This window comes from Eumetopias jubatus, unplaced genomic scaffold (assembly GCF_037043125.1).
Source record: "Eumetopias jubatus isolate StellerSeaLion01/CBP00866 unplaced genomic scaffold, mEumJub1_p1.0 scaffold_14, whole genome shotgun sequence".
Taxonomy (NCBI): domain Eukaryota; kingdom Metazoa; phylum Chordata; class Mammalia; order Carnivora; family Otariidae; genus Eumetopias; species Eumetopias jubatus.
Genome location: NW_028274820.1, coordinates 4,778,971 through 4,803,661, shown reverse-complemented (window position 1 = coordinate 4,803,661; position 24,691 = coordinate 4,778,971). Strand labels below are relative to the sequence as shown.

At 51.8% G+C, this 24,691-nt stretch overlaps 1 protein-coding gene across 1 annotated transcript in view; it reads left to right on the top strand.

Moving 5' to 3' along the window:
• The window catches only part of GRB10 (growth factor receptor bound protein 10), a 171,694-nt gene that overhangs the window by 46,509 nt on the left and 100,494 nt on the right, over window positions 1-24,691 (top strand). The window contains exon 3 of the mRNA XM_088018287.1: window positions 10,043-10,132. Coding sequence (XP_087874413.1) covers window positions 10,082-10,132 — 51 coding nt within the window. The 5' untranslated portion in view covers window positions 10,043-10,081. The remainder of the gene's footprint in view (window positions 1-10,042; window positions 10,133-24,691) is intronic.

Sequence of the window (24,691 nt, the reverse complement as noted above, 5' to 3'; positions counted from 1 at the left end):
GCGTGTGCACAGGTTCCCAGGTGGTGCCTGTGCCGTCTGTCCAGGGACCCTCATTTGAAAACCACAGGAGTGGGGGGTTCTGGTTAAGAGCGTGGACTTATGGACTGAGCTTCATCACGTCCTTGGTCACCTCTGTCTCTTTCCCATCGCTGGCCCCAGGACCTTGACCACTGTGCTTCATGTTACTCTTGTCAATAGTGGGGATGATCGTAGTGTGAGGGCGTATGTGTGCGTGCGTGTGTTTGCACATATACATGCACATCCCTACCTAATCCGCTGCCTGTTCTACACAAGCACTCGTGAATCATCTTTTTTTTTTGTCTTGACAAATTGAAATAATCAATAGTAAGAACATCCAAGTCCATTGCTTTCTTTACATGTTGGGGCAAAGGTGGTAGGAGTGTGGGTTTCAGTCTGTTTTATCTGCAGTGTTTTCTATCAGAAGAGTGCTTTTTATTTTATTTTTTTAAACGATTTTATTTATTTTAGAGAGAGAGAGAGAGGGTGTGAGCAGGGAGGAGGGGCAGAGGGAGAGAGAGAAGCAGACTCCCCGCTGAACAGGGAGCCCAGTGCGGGGCTCGATCCCAGGACCCCGGGATCACGACCTGAGCCGAAAGCAGACGCTTAACCAACTGAGCCACCCAGGCGCCCTAAGGGTGTTTTTTAAAGATTATTTTGATTTTGGTATTTATCTGTAATAAAAGTTCTAATTCTGTTGAGTCTCCAAATTTATTTCTTTGTTAACATTTATAAGATTACCGTACGATTAAAACATACTGTATTCCTTTGCTTTCATTTTGTACATGGAGTTCTTGTTTTCAGTGTGAGTTTCTTGTCGAAGTGTAGCGTTCGCTCACTTACTCTAAGCCCCCTGCATGCAGACACTGTGCTGTTTGGAGGGTGAAGAGTGAGCACTGTGGTTGGTTGCTAACCACACCGTGGGCCGTGTGCTCTGCTGTTCACGGTTCACGAGCATCTCGCGTGGCCCTGTGCTTCGCTGGCCCCATCCCCGAGCTCGTCACCGCGCTTGACTTTTGTCCTGTGTCTCTACCCGCTCCGTCTCTGTCCCTCCCTTCCTGGCTCTCTTTTTAAAGCATTTCTATTTCAATGTGCTTTGAGTATTTTTTTTCTTAATATTGGAATAGTGTTGATGATTATTTTGGAAAAGAAGCCAATCAAATAGTTGACATTTTTTGCTACACGTCATCTGTTTTTGGAATAAATTGTTTCTTTTTTGAATGCTGTCTTCATCGCCTGGTTTCTATTTTCCCTTTGATATTTGAAGTATTATGAGTTTCTTTTGATGCATTTATTGTGATTTAGAATGCGAATATTCTGTTTTCAGATCCACAGGTGACTATCTCGATATGTCATGAACGTCGGTCAATTAAATTGTTCCTGGTAAACAGCAGGGTCCCTGGCTTTTATGGAAGGGATAGCTTTCTTTGTAAAAAGTCCTACAGTGATATAAGACTTGCAGCTTCTCTTTTTGATTTTATTTTTAAATTAAATGTTATTAGTTAGCCTGTCCACCAACAATGAAGCTAGTTAGTCCCGTTAGCGTGCAGACCTTCTGGAGTCCCCACCATCCTGGGTGCAGCGGGGCATATTCCAACTAACAAGTGCTTGAACAAGAAGGCATTTACCAGGTACAAGTGTGATAGGATTGATGTCAGGTGCTGGCCGTGACCGTGGAGCAGGGTGGTGGGGCGATGAGCAGTTCACTGCCTGTGCTGGGTGTCATCCGCATATCCCAAGAGGGCAGTGAGGAGAAAGTCGGAAATGGACATGCCAGAGAGGATATAGTAAATTCCCTAAGTAGATATACTAGATTTTCCCAGCGGTATTAAATGCATATTTTGGATTTGTGGCTGAGTAGAAATGGGAAGACTCCATCTTGCACCGTCGGTGACTTTAGGGATGCTGGAGATGGCTAGTTGTGTTAAGCAGAGGAGTTGTGTTTTTCTAAGAGTAGGTCAGAGGTGGTGACGCACGTGGGAGCTCGGGAGTTAGCCAGGGAATGGCTGAAGCGGACCGCTGCCCTAAGCCAGGAAGTAAAGGGGTGTGGGTGGGGGGAGGTGGGGACAGAGTATCAGGCCCAGTGGGCAGCTGTCTCCGTCCTGCATCCCTGTGCAAGGGAAGCCTGTGAGCTTGCAGGCACTACGTACAAACCCGAACCCGACCCTGTTTTCAGATTGTGGGTTGCATCCCATTGTCGAGCCAAGCATCAAGTTAGTAGGTCACGCACGGCATGTTCAGTAAGGAAAACACATCAGAGTGGATTGCATGGATCCTGAGCACAGTGCCAAGTGTGATGCGTCAGGCGTGTCATGAGAGGCGAGGGTCCTTCAGCGCACCTGTTGGCATCGTAGTCGATTTTTCTAGCGTATGGAGTCATCCTGATAGGGGGGTGGCGCTGGACAGTTGAAATCTGCCACAAGCATAATGTGTAGTTGGTTGTGATGTGAAAGGCATATGCGTGCCAGTCTTTAGAGTCTCAGGAACGCCAAAAAAGCGTTATTTGGTGCAATGTTTTAAAATTTTAAGATAGTTGTATCACTTTAATTTAGTAGAAATTGCCCTTAAAATGGAAAAACAAATAAACATGAGACAGAAAGAACAAAGGCGTTGTTGAAGTTCAGCTGCTGGACCCAGAAGTGTAAATATTGACGTTGTTGAGAAAAATGTTGATTCTAGGATCAGCAAACTTTTGGCTTTGCTGGAACTATTTTTCTGAACTATAGTCTAATAAGAAAGTTCAGGCTTCATGGTGAAGATTATTTAAATTTTTATCACAGGTTCAGAACTCCATTAAAAGGCACAGACTCCGGGGTCCCTGGGTGGCTCAGTCGGTTGAGCGTCCGACTCTTGATTTCGGCTCAGGTCATGATGTCAGGGTTGTGAGATCGAGCCCTGCATTGGGCTCCATGCTCAGCAGGAAGTCTTTTTCCTAGCTCTCTCTCTCTCTCCCTTCCTCTGTCCCTCTGCCCCTACCCCCGCTCACTCGCTCTCTAAAGATGAATAAATAAAAGCTTTTTTAAAAGAAGGAATAGACCCCAATACATTATTTATAATGCATTCTGGCAGTGGACAAAATTCATAGTCAAAAAGACATATGAAACCAACACAGCAAGATGACCTTATCCGTAAGCCCCTTTCATCGAAGCAAGAAAAAAGACAACAGTCGTTGGTACAATTTCTTAGTCATTCTACAACTGTTCATGAGAACGCCTTTTATTGTGGTAGGTACAAAGCTGTAATATCTACCTGCCTGTCAGGCCCTTCGTCAGGCTATGGAGCACATCATTTTGATAAATCAGCTGATGATTTGAATATGGAACTCTCTGCAAAGTGGCACAGAAAGTCATCACCCCTCTACTGTTGTAGGACATTTCAAAGTGCAGTTTTTTTGTCGAGGAGCAGGATGGAGGTGGAGTCTCCACGAGAGCAGAGATCATGACCGTGGTCTTTGTCTTTGTCGGGTGTGGACGGCAGGGTGGGTTTATGGAGGGCTTGCAGTGGGGTTTCCATTTCACCAGCCCGACATTTGGGTTACGCAGAGTCACACAACTGAGAGAGGGCATGGCTGCTCAAGAGAAACCAAAATGGACAAGCCATAAACAATTTCCAAATGGTAGAACAAGTGTGACCAGGAAGCTTGGTGGTATCTAAAAAAAAAAAAAAAAAAAAGTTTGTATAAAAGTGAATATGCAATCATTGCCTTTCCCATCTTCAAGTTTTATCATCCTAAGAAATTCTGCTGAATCTCATGATTGTATTAAAAAATACTTAGTGGGTCTGGGGGTGTGCCTGGGTGGCTCCATCGGTTGAGCATTTGACGCTTGATTCCGGCTCAGGCCGTGATCTCTGCATCATGAGATCGAGCCCTGCATTGTGCTCCGTGCTCACTGGGGAGTCTGCCTGAGATTCTCTCTCACTCCTTCTGCCTCTCTTCCCACTCTCTCTCTAAATGAATAGATAAAATCTTTAAAAAAATTTAGCAGAAGTTGTTAATTTTATTAAAGGAAGCTCATTGAATAGCCATTTTTTCCGATATTTAAAACTGGGGATAAAATATATGAAACACAAAATTACTATTTTAGCCATTTGTAAGTGTGCAATTCAGTGGACTTAAGTACAGTCACAATGTTGTGTAACCATCTCGGTTATCTGTTTCCAGAACTGTGTCCTCATCCCGAACAGAAACTCTGTATCCATTGAACAAACTCCCCTTCTCCCTAGCCCCTGCAAACTTCTCCCTCTTGTTTCTATACTAGGTGCCTCATATAAGTGAGGTCCTACAATATTTGTGCTTTGGCGACTGACTTACTTCACCTGGCATCATGTCTTCAAGGTTCATCCATGTCGTAGCATATATCAAAGTGTTCCTTTTCAAGGCTGAATAATATTCCACGGCATGGATCTGCTACGTTTTGCTTATTCATTCATCTGTTGATGGACACTTGGGTTGTTCACGCTCTTTGGCTATTGTACACAGTGCTGCTATGAACATGGGTGTACAGGATTTGTTTGGGTCCTTGCTTCCACTTCTTTTGAGATAAATGCTTAGAAATAGGATTTCTGGAACTTATGTTAATTCTCTGTTTGGTTTTTGAGGAGTTGTTATACCATTTTCCACAGAGAATGCACCATTTTTCATTCTCACCAGCAAGGCAGAAGGGTTTCAGTTTTTCCACATCCCCACCAACACCTGTGATTTTGTGTGGCATCTCATGGTGGTTGGATTTGCGTTTCCCTAATGACTAGTGATGTGGAGCACCTTTCCATGTGTTTATTCGTCATTTTTATGTTTTCCTTGGAGAACTGTCTAGTTAAAGTCCTGGCCATTTTTTGAAATTGGTGATCTATTTTCTTACTGTTGAGTTGTAGGTGTTCTTTATATATTCTGGATATTAATCCCTTATCCAATACACGATTTGCAGCTCTTTTGCCCTTCTCTGTGGGTTTATTCACTCCCTCCATTGTGTCCTTTGCACAAACGTTTTTAATTTGGATGAAGTCCAGTTAGTCTTTTGTTGTCTATGCCTTTGGTGTCTTACTCTGGAAGTCATTGTCAAATTCAACATCATGGAAACTTTTTCCTAGGTTTTCTTCTAAGAGTTTTATACTTTTATTCTTACATTTAGGTCTTACACCCGTTTGAATTAATGTTCATTGATAGTGTAGGTCAAAAGTCCAACCTCATCATTTTGCATGTGGGTATTCGATTTTCCCAGAACCTTTCATTGAAAAGACTGTCCTTTCCTCATTGAATGGTCCTGGCACCTTCGCTGAAAATCAGCCAACCATTATATATGAGGGTTTATTTCTGCGCCCTTTATTCGAGTCCATTAGTCTCTATGGCTGTCCTTCTGCCATTTCACACTATCTTTATCACTGTAGCTTTGTAGTAGGTTTTGAAATCAGAAAATGTGAGTCCTCCAATTTTGTTCTTCTTTTTCAAGATTTTGTGTGTGTGTGTGGCTATTTGGGGCCCTGTGAGAATATATATAAATTTTAGAAAGATTTTATCAATTTCTGCAATAATGCTGGAGGGAATCTGTGAGGCATTGCGTTGAATCTCTAGATTGCTTTGGGTATTATCATCATCTGAATAGTATTAAATGTTCCAAACCGTGAACACAGGGTGCTTTTCTTGTTTATATCTTTTTTATATTCGTATAGCAGTATCTGCAATTTTTAGTGTACGAGTCTTTTGCCTCCTTAGTTGAATATATTCCTAATTGTGATTTTTGATGCTGTTTTGAATGTCGATTTCTTAATCCCCCTTTCAGATTTTTTTGTTAGAGTATAGAAATACAACTGATTTTAGCGTGTCAGTCTTCCGTCCTGCAACTTTAATGCGTTTATTTGTTAGCTTTAGATTGAAGGCATGTCTTAGTAATCTTTAGGATTTTCTGTAGATAAGATCATGTCATTTGTGAACAGAGATCATATTAGTTGCTTTCCGATTTGGGTGCCTTTTATTTCTTTTTCTTGCTCTATTGCTCTAGCTAGCACTTCCAATGCAATGTTGAGTAGAAGATGCAAAAGCCAGCATCCTCACCTTGGTTTTGCTCTTAGGGAAGAGCTTTCCATCTTTCACCATAAAATACGATGTTAGCTTTGGGTTTGAGACATTTTATTAGAGACCAGAGTTACTCTGATCTTCTTAGTGTATCTAACTATAGTTTTCCTATCCCAAAGGAACCTACTCTACAGGGCTTATGGGATACATATTTTTCTGGCTGAGAAGCCATTTCACTTGGTAAATACTTTCAGAGGTCATATTTAGGTAATAAAATTGGCATGTTTATGTGATATTTTTGGCATTCCAACACCCATTAAATTTGAAGCTTCAGGGGGAAAGTAACGTGTTTCCACGTGTTGAACACATCCCAGAGTTCTGGAGGCATATGGGGCCGGGCAAGCAGCGGGTGAGGAGTGAGCTGGAGGGAGTGTGGGCAACAGTGGCAGAAGGAGGTGTGGGGCAGCGGTTTAGTGTGGGTGCAGAGAGGGTCCTTGAGTGGCCGGGAAGGCCCATTCTCTGCGGCAGAAGAGGGAGCCAGGAGGCTGTGAACCCCTCCCCCAGGCCTGCAGGGATGTGGGTGGAGGGGAGAAAAACAGCGTCCCAGGGAAGTGAGGCTGCAGGTTGAAGAGGTGGAAGATGTGTTTGCAGGAGGGCCCGGGGCTGGGAGGCTGTCCACGCAGACTCATCAGACCCACATGACATGGGCTTTGGGGAAGCCCACAGGAGGCAGCACCGTGTGGTCCTGGGAGCTGGCCGTGGTTGGTTGGGGTGTATACGTCAGAGTTCTCCAGAGGAACTGAAACATGTATGTGTCTGTACAGAGATTTATCTTAAGGAATTGGCTCATGTGACTGTAGGGGGCTGACAAGTCTGAAGTCCATGGGGCAGGCTGGCAGTCCGGGAACTCAGGCAGGAGTTTGCTACAGTCTTGAGGCCAAATCCCTTCTCGGGGAAACCTCAGTCTTTGCTCTTATGCCTTCAACACATTGCACGAGGCCCACGCCCATTATGGAGGGTGATCACCTTTACTCAAGTCCAGTGATTACAGATGTTAACCATGCCTACAGAGTACTTTATCTATCTATCTATCTATCTATCTATCTATCTATCTATCTATCTATCTATGATTTATTTAAGAGGGAGAGCGAGAGTGCACTCACATGCATAGTGGGGAGGGGCAGAGGGCAAGAGAGTCTCAAGCAGACTCCGTGCTCAGCATGGAGCCCGACGTGGGGTTCGATCTCACCACCCTAAGATCGGGACCTGAGCCGAAACCAAGAGTCGGACGCTTAACCAACTGAGCCACACAGGTGCCCCCACGGAGTACTTTTAGAACAGCCTCTAGGTTGGTGCTGGAGCCTCGAGACATGAGACTTGCCACCCCGGGGGCCAGGTTTGCGGGGCTGGGGACTGCTGGCCTGGCCAGAGCCTAGAGGGAGGTGACCCGCCACAGCTGTGCCCATGCAGGGAGTGGAGTGCTCCCGCCGTCTTGTGAGCCCAGCAGCCTCTTAGGGATTGTTCTTTGGTTTCTGTCCAGGTGGCTTAAAGGATCCTACACACTCGCAGGAAACATAGGTGGTTGGTAGTAAATGTTCCAGGTTTAGGGCACTTCTGTTCCTTTTAGCTGAAATGACAGTTTAGTAGTGTTTTTATATCTTGGGTCTGAATTAGTTTTCGAGGGCCACCAGAACAGTATAGTACCGACTGGGTGGCTCAAACACAGAAATTTATTTTCTCATGGCTCTGGAGGCCAGAGTCTTGAGATCGAGCTGTGGGCAGGGCTGTTCCTTCCGAGGCCTCTCTTCATGGGGTGCGGATGCCTGTTTCCTCCCCGTGTCTTCTTCCCACGGTCATCCATCTGCCTGTCTGTGTCCCGATCTCCTCTAACACCAGATCAGGGCCCACACTAATGCCTCACTGGAACCTTATCACCTCTTTCAAGACCCCCACCTCCAAATTCAGCCACATTGTGCGTCCTGGACGTTAGGGCTTCAACTTCTGAATTTTGGGGAGGACCCCGTTTAGCCCATAACTGGGCCTTACCTTGATTTCTTTGCTATTTCAGGGGATGGAATGAATATCCTGACTTTCATGCACCCATCTGATTTTAGGTTTCCCCTGGGAAGCTTCTGTGAGTCTTTGATTTCTGAATTCTTAAAACCTCAGACTGTGTCTGGAGGGAGCTTCTCTGCCACAGGTGCGCGGGAGGTGAGGCGTGGGGCTGTGCTGGGGACTGTGTAGCAGAGGTGGGTGGTCCTGCTGGCGGCCCCCGGACATGGTGGGGCGGCTGTCCTGGAGTCATTTTGTTTTCTTCCTGCTCTAATGGGGTGACACGGATAACCCTCACAGTCCCCTTCGTGAGACCTACCCTGCTTGGATCCAGATGCCAAGAGCCCAGTGAAGCGGGGGCCTGACAGGCAGGCAGCGTCCACACTTGGCGTGGGTGCTGGGGCACAGTGAATGCACAGTTTACATGGGGGGAGTGAGACCGGGAAGGTGCATTTACAATTCTGTGTGGCAGATGGAAAAATGGATGTAAGCCCAGCGTGGGGCCCAGGAGCTCAGAAGGGACACTGACGGAGCCATCTTGGAGCAGTGGTGATTGGTGTGAGGCAGTCTGAGAGGACTTCCTGGAGGAGGTGATCCCTGAGCTCAGTCCTACAGGGTATAGTAAGTTAGCTGGTGGTGGAGCTGGGACCAACAGCTGCAAGTACAGAGGCTCAAGAAAGCCTCCTGTGGCCCGGAATTAGCAATCATTCAGGGTGTCTGGGCCACCAAGGGACCAAGGGTCCAGGGCGTGCACCTCTGGGATTGATTATGATGGGGAGAGTTCATATGCTGCCATTCCTGAACATGTATTCACGTCTGATGATTTCTGAAGGAGAAGACACTGCCTCTGTTCCTGGAATCCACGCCCCACTCTCTGATTACTCCTGAGATTTAGAAGGAAAGATGTATCTCGGAGAAGCTTGCTTCGTGGAAGTTTGGCAGAGCGTTTTTTGTGTTCAAAGGCAAAGGGATGACCCATCCCCAGTCCAGGCCAAGCTGCTGGTTGCCCCTCACCCCAGCCTCAGCTCTCTGTATCAGAAGGGAGGGGCCTTTGTCCGACTCAGCTGGGAGACTCGGCTGCTTTGTATGCTGCAGGCCTGTGGTTTGTGCCACAGTAGTTTAAAAAAGAAAAAGACAGGGGCGCCTGGGTGGCTCAGTCATTAAGCGTCTGCCTTCGGCTCAGGTCATGATCCCGGGGTCCTGGGATCGAGCCCTGCGTCGGGCTCCCTGCTCAGCGGGGAACCTGCTTCTCCCTCTCTCTCCCTCTGCTTGTGCTTTCCGTCAAATAAATAAAATCTTAAAAAAAAAATTAAAAAAGGAAAAGGATCTCTGTTTCGCGCATATTAGGAGCTCACTGTAGGAGGCAGTGTGCTTTTTAATGTAGCTGCTGGTATTTGCAGCTCACTTAGAGGTCCGGCAATTTTCCTGTATGTTCAGAAGTCCGTTTCTGTGAGTGTTATTCTCAGAGGCTGTGGTCACAGAACCGAGGCCTTCAGGGAGAGTGTGGAGCTGACCGGGGGGCCCTTAGACGCGGTCGATCTTGGCTGTGACCGGGACACCCGGCATGCACACAGCCGCCTTGGTGCCTCCTTGGAATGGGGCTGAATCCGTCCTTGCCAAAGTAAGATAAAGTCTTCAGGGACTTAGTATTTGTAACGAGGAAAGAGCCCAGGGGTCCCTGGGAGCTCCTGGGAAGGTGTGCGGTCAGCGCCATGGGCCAGCACCCCCTTCACCCCACAGGCCCTGGGACCGTGCGGAAGACTCCCCACGGCTCTGTAGCTGGCATCAGGCTCCTTCTGTTAGAAGGCAAGCGGGTACCCCCATGAGTAGACATCCCACCCGAGCACCTGACCACCCGAGGGGTGTCTAAGGGCTACCCCCTTGACCACGTTGCTCTCGAACAAGTTATGAGGAGTTCATTGTTCCTCCGGTCCAGCTTCTCACGGTCTGTCTTTGTTGTAGGCGCTGCAGATCCGTCGATGTAACTGGAAGAAGGAGCCGATGGCTTTAGCTGGCTGCCCAGATTCCTTCTTGCACCATCCGTACTACCAGGTATGGGGGAGCGTGGACGGCTGCTGCCCGCATGTGGTGGTGGCCCAGGGTCACGGCACAAATGTAGTTGGCGACCACCACCCACTCCGTCCCTGGCAGTGTCTGTGTTAGGGCCTCTGGCGTGTCCCACGGAGGATCACGTGTGGCTCCGTCCCTGGCAGTGTCTGTGTTAGGGCCTCTGGCGTGTCCCACGGAGGATCACGTGTGGCTCCCACAGTTGTCCTCGCTTTGTGCTGGGAGACCTTGTCACGTGTCCTCTCTGTCCGTGGCACCCTCTCTTCGAGAAGATTGTCCTTGTTGTGCGGCATTGCCTCTGATGCGCGGGAGGGGGTGTTTGGAAGGCGCAGGCGCCGCGTGGGGTCGTCTGCTGGGCCCCAGAGCTCCGGGTGGCAAGTGGCCGTGGCGGCTTCGGGGATGTTCACGCGGAGACACAGCGTCCGGGGCAAGACGTGGGGAGAGGGAGGTCTCTTGGCCCCGGCGCACGCGGCCTGCCTTCTGGAGATGCATTCCTCCCCCAAGACCGGCTGGCTCTTTTTCCCTCCACCCTTGCTCCGATACTGTTTTTCCCTCCCTTGATCTGTAAAGCCTCTCTGGCGATAGTGATGAGAATTTGCTTACGCACCACGGCTGCGGAGAGATTTTCCTTTTTAATTATTTTTTGGCATCGAAGTGACGTGAACCTCAAAGAGAGGCTGAAGGTTAGGAACACCGTTCCTTGTAGCCACTGAATTTGAGACGAGACCGAAGCCAGTCAGAAGCCAAAAAAGGGAGCCAGCACCCTCGCCGAACTGCGGAGTGTGCTGGGGACAAGGTGGGTCTTTTCAGTGGGTGAGCTCTTTGCAAGGCCCGCTGCCTTCTGCAAGGTTCATTTCTTGTTCTTAAAGGGCCTCACCCGGTTGATTGAGCTCTGTGCTGCATTCGTGACTCGTTCTCCCGTGGTCACTTAGCTTTGGCCAGTTGTCTGGGCCCACCCTGTGCCCATCATCTGTCCTGCTGCCCTACACTTCACACCATCACTCCCAAATGGAGGGGATGGATCAGTGCACCATACGGGAAACTGTCCCTGCAGACTCCCCCGGGGACAGTTTGAAGGTTCCCTGCACTGAAAGTTGGTGGAGAAGTGTCCTCTCCAGCTGCTTACAGAGCGGACCTTGAGGGCCAGACCTGAGGGAGGGAAGGGTCACGGCACCGAGTCCCTCTTGCCAACCCCCTCACCCCCCCCATCTTCAGTTAACCCACCGGGCCATACAGAGATGGCAGAAGCACCAGCTCCAGGTCACTCCTCACTCCCCAGACGCGCTGTTTGTCTTTGCTGACTCAGTTGTCCCGGTCGGTTGTCTGCCTCTGCAGGAGCCAGGAAGCCCTGGGTGTGTGGTAGGCAGCCCCAGCGAGCCTCTGTCACCCCTGGAGGAAATGCTCAGTCATACTGTTTGGTGGCTTTTGATGGCACGGTCTTCCGCCCATAAAAATCCAGCAGCCAGACTTGGCAGCTCACATCCGCTGTTCCTGGAAAATCAGATGACAGTTCCAGAATTTCTCAGAAAATGGGATGATTTACAGTGAGTTCCAGCCTTGAGCAATCCGCAATTATAGCAATTAGAGAAATCTCCCGAGTTTTTATAGAGAAGAATTTCTTCAGATCGTCAACGTGCAAACAGTTTTCTAATTCTAGCCATTCACTCCGAGCTGGGGCGTGGATTAGTTACCGGGTTCGGTCAATGGGTTGCTGAGATGTAGAGCTATTTACGGACACAGAAGCACCCAAATTAGTATATGCGTTAAATTATCCTGCTTTCCGCTGTACGGACCGGGCCAGCAGATGCGCGTGACGGGGCCCCGGGGCTGGTGGGATAGGGGGCAAACAGCTTCACTTTTAAAGATGTAGGTTTCTCCTTTAAAATATGCTATTGTTATAGTTCTGTGGCCTTGTGTGTCGGGGGGGGGGGGGATCTTGTAATATTCTTGTGCCTCAGTTTCCCTTCTGGTAAGACAGGGTTAGTGGTGTCCAGGTTGTGTGGGGATCGGAGCAAACACACAGAAATCGCCTGACACGGGGGTGGCCGCATCTTGGACACCCAGCCCAGGGTACTTACGTTTCATTCCTTGGTCACCAGCGGTGCCTGACACAGTGTCAGAGCTAGGAAGACAGCTTTGCATGAGGCAGGCAGATTCCCGGGGCTCATGGGTCCTAGTCGGGGAGGTGGACATGGGACAGCAGGCAAATAAGATGATTGTGAATGAGAATATGAGGCGAATAAAACAGGCCAGTGGGAGAGAGGTCAGGGAGGCCTCCCTGGAGGAAGTGCCCAGAGCCGGGGTGGAGCCCAGGCAGGACTGGGCAGGGCGCTCTGCACAGACGACAGAGGAGGAAAAGCTTAGCGTGGGGAGGCCGGGGTGGAGGTGAGACTTTGGTCAGGTAGGAATGGGGGATACAGCCCATCGTCTGCGATTTTAAAACCCCAAAAGCTCCAGACTGAGAGATATTCTCATTTCTCACGTCACAGCTGACCCCGACTCGACTGCAGAGCTGTGCCCTTTAGGGGCATAATGGCTCCATTACCAGGCCTCCCTGGCCCCTGCATTCTCTCTCTCAAATCTGAAAAGTCCTAAATTCCCACCTCCATCTAGGCTCCAGGGTTTCGAGGAAGGGATTACGCACCTGTTAGGAGGTGCATTTTATTTATTGACTATAAATGAAAGCAACACTTAACTATCCTTAAGAAAAAAGCAAAAAAATAGGAAGCGTGATAGGTTCAGGTAAAACGTGTGAACAGAACGTTAAACGATGCTTTGGCAGTGATAGGCTCAAAGGTAAACATGATGGAGGTTATCAAGCTTACCGTTGCATTTCCAGATATTTATTCTGAGTATCGAGCTTTACTTTTACAGTTTTTATTCTTGATTTCTGAGTCAAAGACACGTATGTTTATGGGACGCCTGGGTGGCTCAGTCGGTTGGGCGTCTGCCTTCAGCTCAGGTCATGATCCCAGGGTGCTGGGATCGAGCCCCGCGTCGGGCTCCCTGCTCCGCGGGGAGCCTGCTTCTCCCTCTCCCACTCCCCCTGCTTGTGTGCTCTCCTGCTCTCTTTTGTTCAAATAAATAAATAACAACCTTTAAAACAAAACAAAAAAGACACGTATGCTTGTCTTCGAAGTCAGCATCTGAGAGAGTGTCCCTGTGACCCCCGCGCTTAGATGGAGGTCGGAGCAGTCTCCTGCTCGCTGGCTCCTTACCTGCCACCGTCCATCTGTAGAGCAAATTCCTACGGTCTGTCCCAGGCCCCCGTTGCTGCATGTTGCTCCTTTGGCTCCATTTCAGTCCCGGAGCCCAGAGCCTTTGGGCAGAGCTCAGGCTCTGGCAGGCGACAGCCGTGGGCCCATCCGGCCCCCTGCCTGCTTTTCTAAATGAAGGTTTATGGGACCAGGGCCATGCTCATTTGTTGACATCTCTGCAGTGGCTGATTTTGGGCTTAGCAGCCGAGTGGAGTGGCGTCTGGCCCTTTGCAGAAGAAGTTTGTCAACTGCTGTTTTAGGACGCCGACCTCTCCAGTGAGTGCTGTGGGCCGACAGAGGCCACAGTGGGCCTCCTCATGTCTGCTGGCTCGTCTACTCATGGTCGGGGCCACGGCGACAAGGTCAGAGCCCGAGCATGGGACCTCGCCTGCCGAGCACGTACGGCTGGGGGTGTTCTGCGGGATCCGCGGGCGTCTGTGGACAACAGCTGGATTCCTGCATCTTCTGGCGGTGTCTGGAGCACCTGGGGGATGACATCATTCCTGTTGTCTTGACTTGGGATCAGTCCCCAGAAATGAATTCTGTTCCCAAATCCCATTTTTATCTTTTTAGCCAGACAGCGATCCTGTACCTTCTTCATTTTTATTCTTATACATCTGTATCTTGGCAAAAGGACGTTTATATTGGACTCCATTTTCTTCTAGAAATTTGTGGCTGGTGACTTCGGCTCCTCGTGGCTCTCACAGTTGAGCTGGAAGGACGCAGAGATCATTTGTCCCAACCCTTGTATTTATTTCATGTGGGCATCCCAGCTGATAGGATGTCTACCTAGAAGTGGTTTTGCAAAGCATTTCAAGTTTCGGTTCTGAATTTCATAACAACCGCTCTTTTACAGAGGTGTTTTGTGAAGTAGAGGAGGGAATTTGTGCGTGTGTAATGTACTATACGCTAAATAAACACCGTGTCCACTTCTTCTCTTTACAACATCCCTGTGAAAATTAGACGTCACTTAGAGTCCTCGGCACCGTGCTCGGCGCATCAAAGTCCCGCAGGAAACGAGCCATCGCTTTGGTGTGACAATGTGAGCTGCTGTCTTGATTTCTTAAAGAGTGTAGATCTCGTCTCCAGAAGTCGAAGTATTAGGTGGTTTTGGGATACCTAGGTAAATTTGAGACTGCAGTCTTCCCAAGTCTTTGAAATCACTGCAGGATTGTCACGTAAAAATAGATGGCATTTGGTTTGGAAAACTATTTTCTCCCTGATCTGGTACCATTTACTGGAACCCGATGTAGTGAATGACCTGTTAGTAAGCAGCGTGTGTTTATACTTTCTGTAACTTACGGAAGCCACTGAAAACTCTTTTTTCTTTTTTTTTTTTTTTTAACAGTTGGGAGTAGCGTGGCTTCTTCCCTCATGTACTTACCGTGTTAGGAATGACAGACCGTGGCTGGATGTCGGGACACAGATGCCAACCCTGGGTGGGTCCGTGTCAGCGGCATGCCTTGTGGGGACTGGCGGGGCCCCTGTGTCATCCCCTGACATGTCATGTGGGTATTCGGCCCAGAGCTCACAGCTCCATGGACGGCGGTGTGTGCGGGTTATGGGGAGAACACTCAGCGCTCTGTGCTTCCGTCTTAGATCCTCCCGTTTAACCTTCCGCCAGCCCTGGGAGTTGGGACCCCCATGCTGTCCCCTTTTCAGATGACACTAACGTCGGGGCAGAGAGGCCATTGCCCCCTACTGAGTAACAGCCCTGTTTTTCCTAACGTGTGTGGCCCTGGGCGGCATGGTCACATCCCTGAGGCCGAGGCGGGAGGATTGTCAGGGAGACCTGGGTTCAGTTCTCCTCAGCGCTCCTGTGATGCACCATTTCATTGGTATCCTCTGATCCTGTGTTTATTTCTCTGATCCTAAAACACCATGAGATAAAGGGTCACTTTAATGACAACTTTGCAGTTACACAGAAATCCCCAGCCCTCGCCCGTAAGTGTGGGTCAATTGGAGGATGTTTTTATTTCAAAATGTCCAAAAGTGTAGGCAGTCTCTGAAAACCAGTGAAATACTGTAAGTAAGTAAATAAATGAAAACCAGTGAAATACTGTAAGTAAGTAAATAAATACAAATTAGAAATGTTTTTGATTGGAGAGACAGAGGCTTGTTCTGGTGTGAATGTTCTTTTCATCACCTCTTCTCGGAAAATGTCCCGCCTCCCGGCATGGGCTTCCCTTCTTCGATTTCTTCTGATGGTTCCAAGGAAATAACAATTCTCAAATCATTCTAAAAAAGTAGCTGTGTTTGTTGAGGGCTTCCTATGTGTTGTGAAGCCTCAGAGGTCATCACGTCCCTGTGAGGGCTGCGGTGCACCCCGTTGGTGTGTTGGTGTCAGGGTGGCGGTGTGAGCCCGAGGACGGCGGGCGGGGGGGCGGCGGGCAGGACTTCCTGCGCGGTGTCACGGGTGCTCAGAGCCAGGAGGCTGCTCTGGTGTTTGCCGGGGTGACCGGCGAGTCCTGGAGGCCCCTTCAGTGACAGAGCCCGTGCGTCCTCTCCTGCCACCTGCCGTGGCCCACACGCCCCTCGGCTCTTGAGCGCCCTTCCGTTGTCCCGGTTTCTGGCACGTTTTCTTGTTTCCATCCTCCTTTGGTGTGTCGTTCCCCGTTAGACAAAGCCATCAGCAGGTGACACCTCCAGGTGGCTCTGGCCAGGTCAGAGCCGGGGGGCTGGCGGGCGACTGCCCCACTCTCTCAGGGCATGAGAGTCTCATCGGTCATTGGAGGCCAAGATGGGCCTTCTTGTGGGAGAGGGTCTCTCCGGGCAGGCCTCCCTGTGTTCCGGGCGACCCCCCGGGGACGCTGGTCCTGCCCAGCCCGTGAGCAGTAGAGAAATTGAGAGAACGTGTTTAGAAATGTTGTAGCAATTTGAGTGTTGATTTTAGTGATAAAAATGTGGGCGTGTATCGTCCCATGTTTCAGTACTTCGTTTTTATCGTGTCTTGTATAAAATAGCCATGCTGGACAGACTGGTAGCGATAGCATCAGAGAACACCGCCCTCCCCCACAGGTGGGTTGGGAAGTGCTGGCGTAGGGGCCTCAGGGGGTCAAGGTCACGTTTGTGGTGGTTCTGGTTTGCACTGGCTGCCCAGTCTGGCCTCGGATGCGTGAGATTTGTGTGGTGACGTTGCATGAGGCACGGTAGGCTTCCCGAATTCACTAGCCTTCGTTCTGGTCAGTGGGGGGGCCGAGGGAGGACACCGCCGTCCCCGCACGCTGTGCCCGGCCTGAGTCCTCCTGCCCTCCCGCGAGCTGCCTGCGGCGGGCTCCTTGAAACTCCTGGGGTCTGGGGCTCGGGGGTTCACATTAGGGGATTTTCTCTGGAGTTTCCGGCGGGACCCGCCTCCCGCCTCCTGGGGCTTTACTTTGAGCAGCAGTCTGTCCTGCGCCTGTCCTGGGGGCCGTGAGCCAAGGGGACAATGAGCCTGTCTGGAAGCCGGGCAGACCCGCGCTCTCGTTTGATGGCCGCGCGTCACCTTTGTGAAATGGGAGCCACGGGGCCCGTTTGATGGGACCGGAGGAATCCCCCGGAGTTGCCCAGGAGTGCTGAGCATTGTGACCTGCTTGGTCCCTGAAGCCCAGAACTTTGGAGGAGACGGGCCAGGCTAGCCAAGCAGTTGGTTGTACACTTGCAGACCACCCCCTGAAACCCGGCTGCCAGGATGCAAGCACACTCCTTAACGTTTTATGTCACTCTCTGGGCAGCGAGGAAGGGATCGGCGTTTTCCTGACGGCTGCCTGTTGTGGGACCACTGTGCACCCGGCTGGGCCCTGTGCCACGAATCTCTGGACACCTGCCCCAGAACTAGCAGAGGCCATGTGCCCTTGGCCTCCGCCGACCCCTTCTCTGTCTCCATCTTGCCAGACCTACCTGCGTGCCTTTGCTCACGGTGGTTCCTCTGGCTTTGGCCCTGATGTCCCCCTCCTCCCCCTGGAGCCGTGTGCCTCCCCGTTTTCACTCTCACTTCAGAGCTCCCACCACTGTCAGGACAGAGGACAGAGGACTCCCTGTCCTCCCCGCCACCCGACGTGTGGCTCCTTGAGGACACAGCGGAGTCGTGTTCACTCTCTGCCGGACCCTCCCTGGTTGGCCCAGCACTTGTGAGGTGAGATGCGGCCTGCCTGCTCAGGGGTCAGAGCCCTGTGGCCTCGCCCTGTGGGCTGAGCCCTGCCCATGCCTGGGGTCACCCTAGCCACCCTGCGTGGGGAGGGGGCAGCAGAGCAAGAACGTGGCAGGGTGGGGGGGGTAGGATGTGATGGTGACCCTGGGAATCGGGGCTCCTTGGGGGCTGGTCCGTGTGGGGCGGGCTGGCTCTGGATGCCAGCCAGCCACTCATCGTCCGCCTGCTCACCCAGCACACGCGGTTGCTGGGCCTGCCTCCTGAAGGCGGGGAGGGTTCCCTTTCCCGCGCTTGCACGTCCTGGGTGCGTGTTTCTGGGGCCCGCTGAGTGCTGTGTGCGTGTTGGCCCTTTGGCCTGGGGGGCTCTGCCCGCTCTGGCCGCAGCCTACCTCTCCTGCCCCCCTTGGCCCCTCTCACCTCGCCCCACTGTGGCTGTGGGGTCATCTGTCACCTTGCCCCTGCACCTGGCCCCCCGGGCCGCATCTTCTATGAGAGGTTTCTCTGGATCTCACGTGAACACTCCCTCTCTGCGGGGAAGGTCGCCGGGCCTCCCAAGCGAGGTCGACGGGAGTCCTGGTTTGCCCGTCGCAGACCTAGGTTCCACCTGCTGTTCTACATGGCATGCACGCATCCTGAGCTCCAGCCACAAGTTAGGGGTCACCATGCTCCTGCGCCCAAGTGGAGGATCTTGCGGTGTCGGAAGCTGGGGGTGGAGAGGTTTGCCGACAAGATCCGATTGGGGTTTGGAAAGCAGGCTCTGGCGGCAATGTCAGGAACTCTGTGCTGTTTCTGTGGGATGTCCTCAGGCTGGAGCATGGGGGGGCCGGCGTGTCTCCCGCCCCTGTGGCCTATTCGGTGGATGGGCGGCTCCGTCCAGGGGCCGCGCGGCTGCTGCGTTCTCTGGCGGAGTTCGAGACCGCGTCATGGCGCGGGGCGGGGGGACACCTGTTACTCGTGATACTTGAAGACTGCAGACAGGCTGCAAGGTATTCGGGGGTCACGGTTTGTGAAATTTGGCGGTGAGGCGGGGCATCTCCTTCCTTCCTGTCACTGAGACGGAGGGGAAGAGGGCATCTGTGGGGGCAGCTCACCGGTGGATTGGGGCACTGGAGAACCTGTGTGTTCCTTCAGCAGCGAAGACCCAAGTGCCAAGTGCACGGGCCAGCCTGCCCGCCCGCCTGCCTGCCAGCAAGCACTGCCGTGTCCTAAACGAGCAGTAAGTGGGTTGACAGGAACCCAGGCAGTAGCAACTGGTTTTTTGTTCTTTTGGTTTGTTTTCTTTTTTTAGTGACGCATTTTGGGGGAGAGAGGAACCTTAAAATGATCCCTTTTAATACAGCATGTGGGGTAGTGGAAACGGGAGCTTTTCAACTCTGTTTACTTTCCTATTTAAGTGTTTGGTCTTGCAAGTAGGGTAGGTTTAAATTCTGTTTTGCTATTCCCGTATGGTGCTTCGTTCCTACCAAATTTCCTAGCAGCATGCATAGATCCCTTTTTTGTTGCTGGTTATGTTTCCCTCCCTCTGTTCCCTGTGCCTCATTCGGTGGGTGGCGGTGGATGGGGCCGCTCACCCGCTGTTGCTGCCCAGTTACTACCCCAGCACAGAGGGGTCCCTGACTCGTCACAGCTGTGTCTTCATCATCCTCAGCTTGGTTACTAAATATTCCTGCATGTCTGAGGGAGACCCTGAGAACGTGGCTACTGGTACCTTTTAAAGATTATTACTGTGTTTTTATTAACTAGGAGAACACCAAAAACAAAAAAACAAAAACGGGTGTATGAAGTAGCTATTAATTGAAGATGAGCATTATTCTCAGCCTCTGCGAACGTTTCCCGTAATTGACCTTTAAAGAATAAACACAGAGTGGATTTTCAGCATTTCCTCTTACTGGACTTTGTCACTCTCTGCGCACGGTTGGTGAGTTTTTCCGGGAGAGTGATGGGAAACCTGGCCTTTCGTTTTCCGCAGGTGGATTCCCCGCCTCTGCCGGCAGCTCCGTGAGGGGTTCGAGCGGTGGGGGGGCGGGGGGGGTGGCGGGGTTTCTGCCATCTGTTTCTGCATGCCTGGGAGCCTGCTGTCGACAGAGGGGCTGGAACTGGATCGCTTGGTAGTAGGGCTTAAAAAAAAAAAAGAAGAAACCATCAAAAGGAGCATGAACTCCTAGGAAAAACAAGACCTCTCGTCATCGGTGGAACATTCCAGAGTAGGATAAAAGTGCAAGAAGCTAGGTCGGTGGTTTATTTCCCAAGGAGCCGGCTGGCCTCTGGTCTCATTGTCCAGATTCGTCAGGATTAAGGTGAAGACGCTGAGGGCCGCCTGGGTGGCTCAGTCTGTTAAGCCTCTGACTCTTGATTTCGGCTCAGGTCATGATCTCAGGATGGTGAGATCGAGCCGCGTGTCGGGCTCCATGCTGGGCTTAAGATTCTCTCCCTCTGCCCCTCTCCGCACCCCACTCACACACACTCTTTCTCTCTCTCTCTAAAAAAATTAACTTGAAAAAAAAAAAAAAAGATAAAGACACTGATGTTTCCTTGTGTGGGGTGGTCCTTACCCTTCCTTTTCAGGGAGCAATTTCTTTAAGTTGCAGCTTCCTCTCCAACTTACCTGCTCTGTGCTTTCCTTTAATTATTCCACGGCATCACCCACTTCAATTATAAATGAGCGAATTGCGTGGTGTGATTATGGTTTTTACTCTGTTTTGTCCAGATAACATATAAAGCCAAGAGGGCCGGGCCTGTGCTTTAAGGGCTAACGCCCTGGCCACTGAGTAGGTAGATAGTTGCTGAGCAGGGGAGTCTCTTTGAAGATTGGCTGTATTTCTCTGTTCTTAGGCGACCGAGTGGTCAGATTCCAGAGTCTCTGAAGCTGATCAGGTGCCCCGGGACTGTGCCATGCTGGTACAGATGTTAGTCCTCGATGAGCTTGAGGACGTCGATCCGTGATCACAGACATCTTTTCATTGGTTTGAGAAGCTTTCTCGGACCCAAGAGTGGTGAAAAGCAGTCTGTGCTTTCCCACCTTCCCCGGCTGATTTCCAGAGGGGGTGGGGGGGGTGGGGGGGCGTGTATCTTAGGCTCCCACGTACATATGAAACCTGCTTCTTACTGAGCAAATTCGTTTGGAGTCCACTTCGGTCTGTGGTCTTCTAGGACGGAAGATCGGGGGGGAGTGCGGGTTGAGGGTGCAGACTCGTGAGTCCCTGGGCTTGACCCTGCGTCCTGTGCGTGGCTTGGGACTGTGCTCCATCCCCTGCCTGCCCTGCTTACTGTGTGGTGGGGACACCACAGTCCCCTCTGAGCTACTCTGAGTCAGGGCTTCAGGGCAAGACGGGGCCGCCTGAGCCTAGGACACCACAGTGGCCATAAGAGAAATGTGTGTCCAAGTATATTTAGAAGGCCGAGTCATCAGGATGTGGTAGCAGGGCTGGAATGTGGAGCAGGAAGAGTTTGAGGCTGACTCTTCTGTCTGGCTTGAGCACCTGCCTGAGGGGCGTCTGGCTGGCTGGCTGGCTGGCTGGCAGTCACTGCAGTATTTCTGGGGACCAGTGTAATGCCAGCATTTCAAAACACAGAAGTTTCAGATGGAATGAACCTGTCTTCTCATCACCTAAGAGTAGCCTCTCCTCTGTCCATTCACCACCCTCCCGGTCAGCCAGGTGTCCAGCCTTTGAGTAGGCGTGGAATGTCCTTTTCTCGGACGCTTCAGTCACCTGGTGAACACTGTTGCACGAGCCTGTCCCGTCTGCTAGCCTGGCACTTGGTCTGCTGGTCTGTGACGTTTGTGCAGTCTGTACCCCGAGTGTCTGTCCCTGTCTCACTGGGCTCCCTAGGGCCTGGGGCTTCCCTGGAGTGGGAGGGGCCTGCTTTGTTCCCAGCAACTCCCTTCTGGGCCGCCTTGGAACAGGGTCACGTGATGGCTCTCTTGGGACCTTGTTATTACCCCTCACAGCTCCCCCCAGGACTGGTTGGCAGGGTCGGGGTTAGTGAGTTCACGGATCAGTATTTTCCATGGATCCAGGGATCCTGTTAGGCCGGGAACGGCTTTTTAGAGAAGGAGGCCTTGGGTACAGATGCTAACCAGCAGCTTTGTCAAACCTGTTGTGGTTTGCTGGCCCAGGAAGGAAGTCTCTCTCTGATCTGTTGATAAGGAGCAAGGATCATGATCTAGCAGGGAGTTCTTGGGTAAAGAAATGTTTTGTGGAAAAGGCGGGGCTGTCACAGTATCTGGAGATTATCTGTGTCCGAGTGCAGTTTAAATTTGTGGCTCTTGTGTTTTCCACACGCACACATGCACGTGCACACGTACACACACACTCCAGGCTTCTCCTGAGCACGACGCCCTTGGTCACAGGGCTGGGAGCACAAGTCTGCAGCTGGACCTTCTGTGCCGGAGGCTGGCCCCGCGTCCCTGCTGGCGGTTGAAGCTGGAGTGGCCTGTCACTCGCCAGGCGTTGTCGCTTGTAACTGCTTCCCAGGTGTGCGGGGCTGGGTGCACCTCTGAAGGAGCCATGGAGACCCTCCTTGCTCCCCCCTACAGGGGGTGTGTCTGTCTCGGGGATGGGGAAGGAACTGGGGTCTGCGGCTGGAGTTTGTATACCTCATGCTGTCTCCCCAGCAAACCCTTTGCAGTGGGTGTTGTTCCCTAGTTTTCCCGTGAGGACGGAGGCCCAGAGACTTCTGTTGACTTAACCATGCTCAGGCTAGACAGCTGGGGACTGAGTGGAGATGCCGGCTTCAGCTTTGCTCCGCCTGGTCCCAAACCTGAGTCCCCTCCCATCTGCCCACATGGGGCATGATTTGGGGGAGATCCCCGCTTGCTTTCCTCTGCGTGCTTCATTTTGGAGGGTTTCTGCATCTTCGTGCAGGTTCTGCTACCCCCGGCCTCCCAGACCGCAGGGGAGCCGCTGGGCCGAGGGAGAGCAGAGAGGGGGTGTGGCATCTCACCTGTGGCCGGGCCCATCCTGGGGTTGGGTTTGGTGCCCCTCAGGATTGTGCTTGCTTTCACCCTCCTGAACACGTTGCGGCCTGGCTCTCCGGGCTACTCGAACGTTCCTGCCTTCCAGGGTCATCTTCGATGTTTGCAGGGCTCTTTCTCTCGGTTGACATCGCGTCTCCTGAGGGACCCTGCTTTCTCTTCATGCCTGCTGGTTTGGGATTGGGTGTCAGAGGCGGCTGAGCACTGTGGTTTTTTGTTTCTCCTGTTTTTGTGTTGCTTTGAAGATGGGGGGATTTCTAATGTGAATAGTTAGGCTTCTTCAAGGCTGTTGGTCCTTCTGAAACTTGCTTTTTTTACCCAGCTTGCTGGGCCTCGCTTGCCTTCACCATGGAGGCAAGACTTTTGGGGAGCTCCGTCCCGTGTCCCACGTGTACGAGCTTTTCCACTGTGGCTGCAGGGGGCACAACCTTGGCTCTGCCCCGCGTGAGCTCCGGGAGTCCTTCTGCCTGCTTCTTTCTGGTGGCCCCGAAAGGTCCTCCTTCCTTGTGCTGCAGATTGTGGGCACTCCAGGCAGCGAGTTTGTCTCTCTCAGAGATGACGGTCCTGTGCTCCCTGCTGCCCAGTGCACAAAAACCATTTCAGTGTTTTACTTATTTAAGGAGAGAGAGTCTGTTTGGTCCTTGATATTCCGTCTTGGTTGGCAGTACAGAGGTCCCCCACGCTGTGGTAGCCATGGTCCTAGGACTAGGTGAGGCTCAGAACGTTCTATGTAGTATCTAGAAGCAGTGTGAGAGCTGAAAAGAAATACAGAGACGGTGTAGTCCAGAGACCTCCCTTTATTTTATTTTTTAAAAGATTTTTTAAATTTATTTGACAGAGAGAGAGAGCGAGAGAGCGAGTGAGAGAGGGAACACAGGCAGGGGGAACGGGAGAGGGAGAAGCAGGCTTCCCGCTGAGCGGGGAGCCCGATGCGGGACTCGATCCCAGGACCCTGGGATCATGACCTGAGCCGAAGGCAGACGCTTAACGACTGAGCCACCCAGGCGCCCCGAGAATTCCCTTTATAGAGGAGGAAAAAGGCACGGAGAGGGAGTTTATTTGCTTCGAATTGTGGAGTTTGTCACAGTGGTGATTTACAAACATTTGGCTCACGCCACAGAAAGGATTTTCATTCATGAAGGATGTAATGATCTGCTTCTGGTGACCCAAGCGGGGGTCGGGATCCGGCGGTCCTCCCGCCATGGGGAGGGGCTGACCCGAGTCTTGTTTGCCCGGCACCGGCAGCTCCAGGGCCAGAGGACCCAGCTCATTGTGCCTGGGGGGAGGGGGGGGTCTGTGCGCCTCCTTTGCTCGGTCTTGGCTACTTGCTTTGCACGAAGCTCCGTGGAAGATACCCCTCCAGTGAGCATCACCCTGACTTGACAGCCATGCCCTTCAGCATGCTTCTAGTAGCTTCTTCCCACCCCTCCCTGCTTTGCCACCCACCCTCAGAAGACCATTACACCTGGTTCAGGTGCGGTGTGGGAGCCCGGGTGGGAGGCAGGAGGGGCTGGAGCTCTGGGCCAGACCCAGCTTCCTCATTCCACCTCCGGATTCTTGGCCCGGGGCCGCCGCTCACCCCTGGCCTTCTGGCCTCCACTTGCCAGAGGGACGGAGAAATGAGGAAGAGCTACCACCAAGGATTACATTATGGTAAACCCTGGGGCTTTTTCCTGGTCGGCCAGGACCAATGAGAACCCTTCCCAGATTTTGAAATGTACTTTTGAAAAAGTTCACGGAAGAGGTGCCTCTCGTTCCGCTAACTGGGGGCACGTGGTGGGGGTGTGCCATGTGCTGGGGGCGGGGGGTGCGGGAGCTCTGCCCGGAACATAGCTCCGTCTCGGTGCATCCCGATGACCGTGCGCCATGTGCTTTCCTGCCCAGGTGTGAGTGTGGATGTTGCACGGGGTGGTGTTGCCAAGACAAAGCTGGAAGCTTCGAGCCAATAAACTCGGGTTCACGTGTCTCCAGAGGCTTTGCGCACCCCACTGGGGAGGCCTCGGGATTGTGACCCACATTTCAGACGAGGGAGCTCAAGCGCTGAGATGCCGAGGGATCGTCGCCGGGACCTTGAACCCAGTGGCCCCAGCGTCCGAGCTGTGCTGGCGTTTTGTTAATGAACACCCTCTGTTTTGTCCTTTTTGTTTGGGTCTGTGTGTGGCCCGGGGGACTCGATTCCCTTT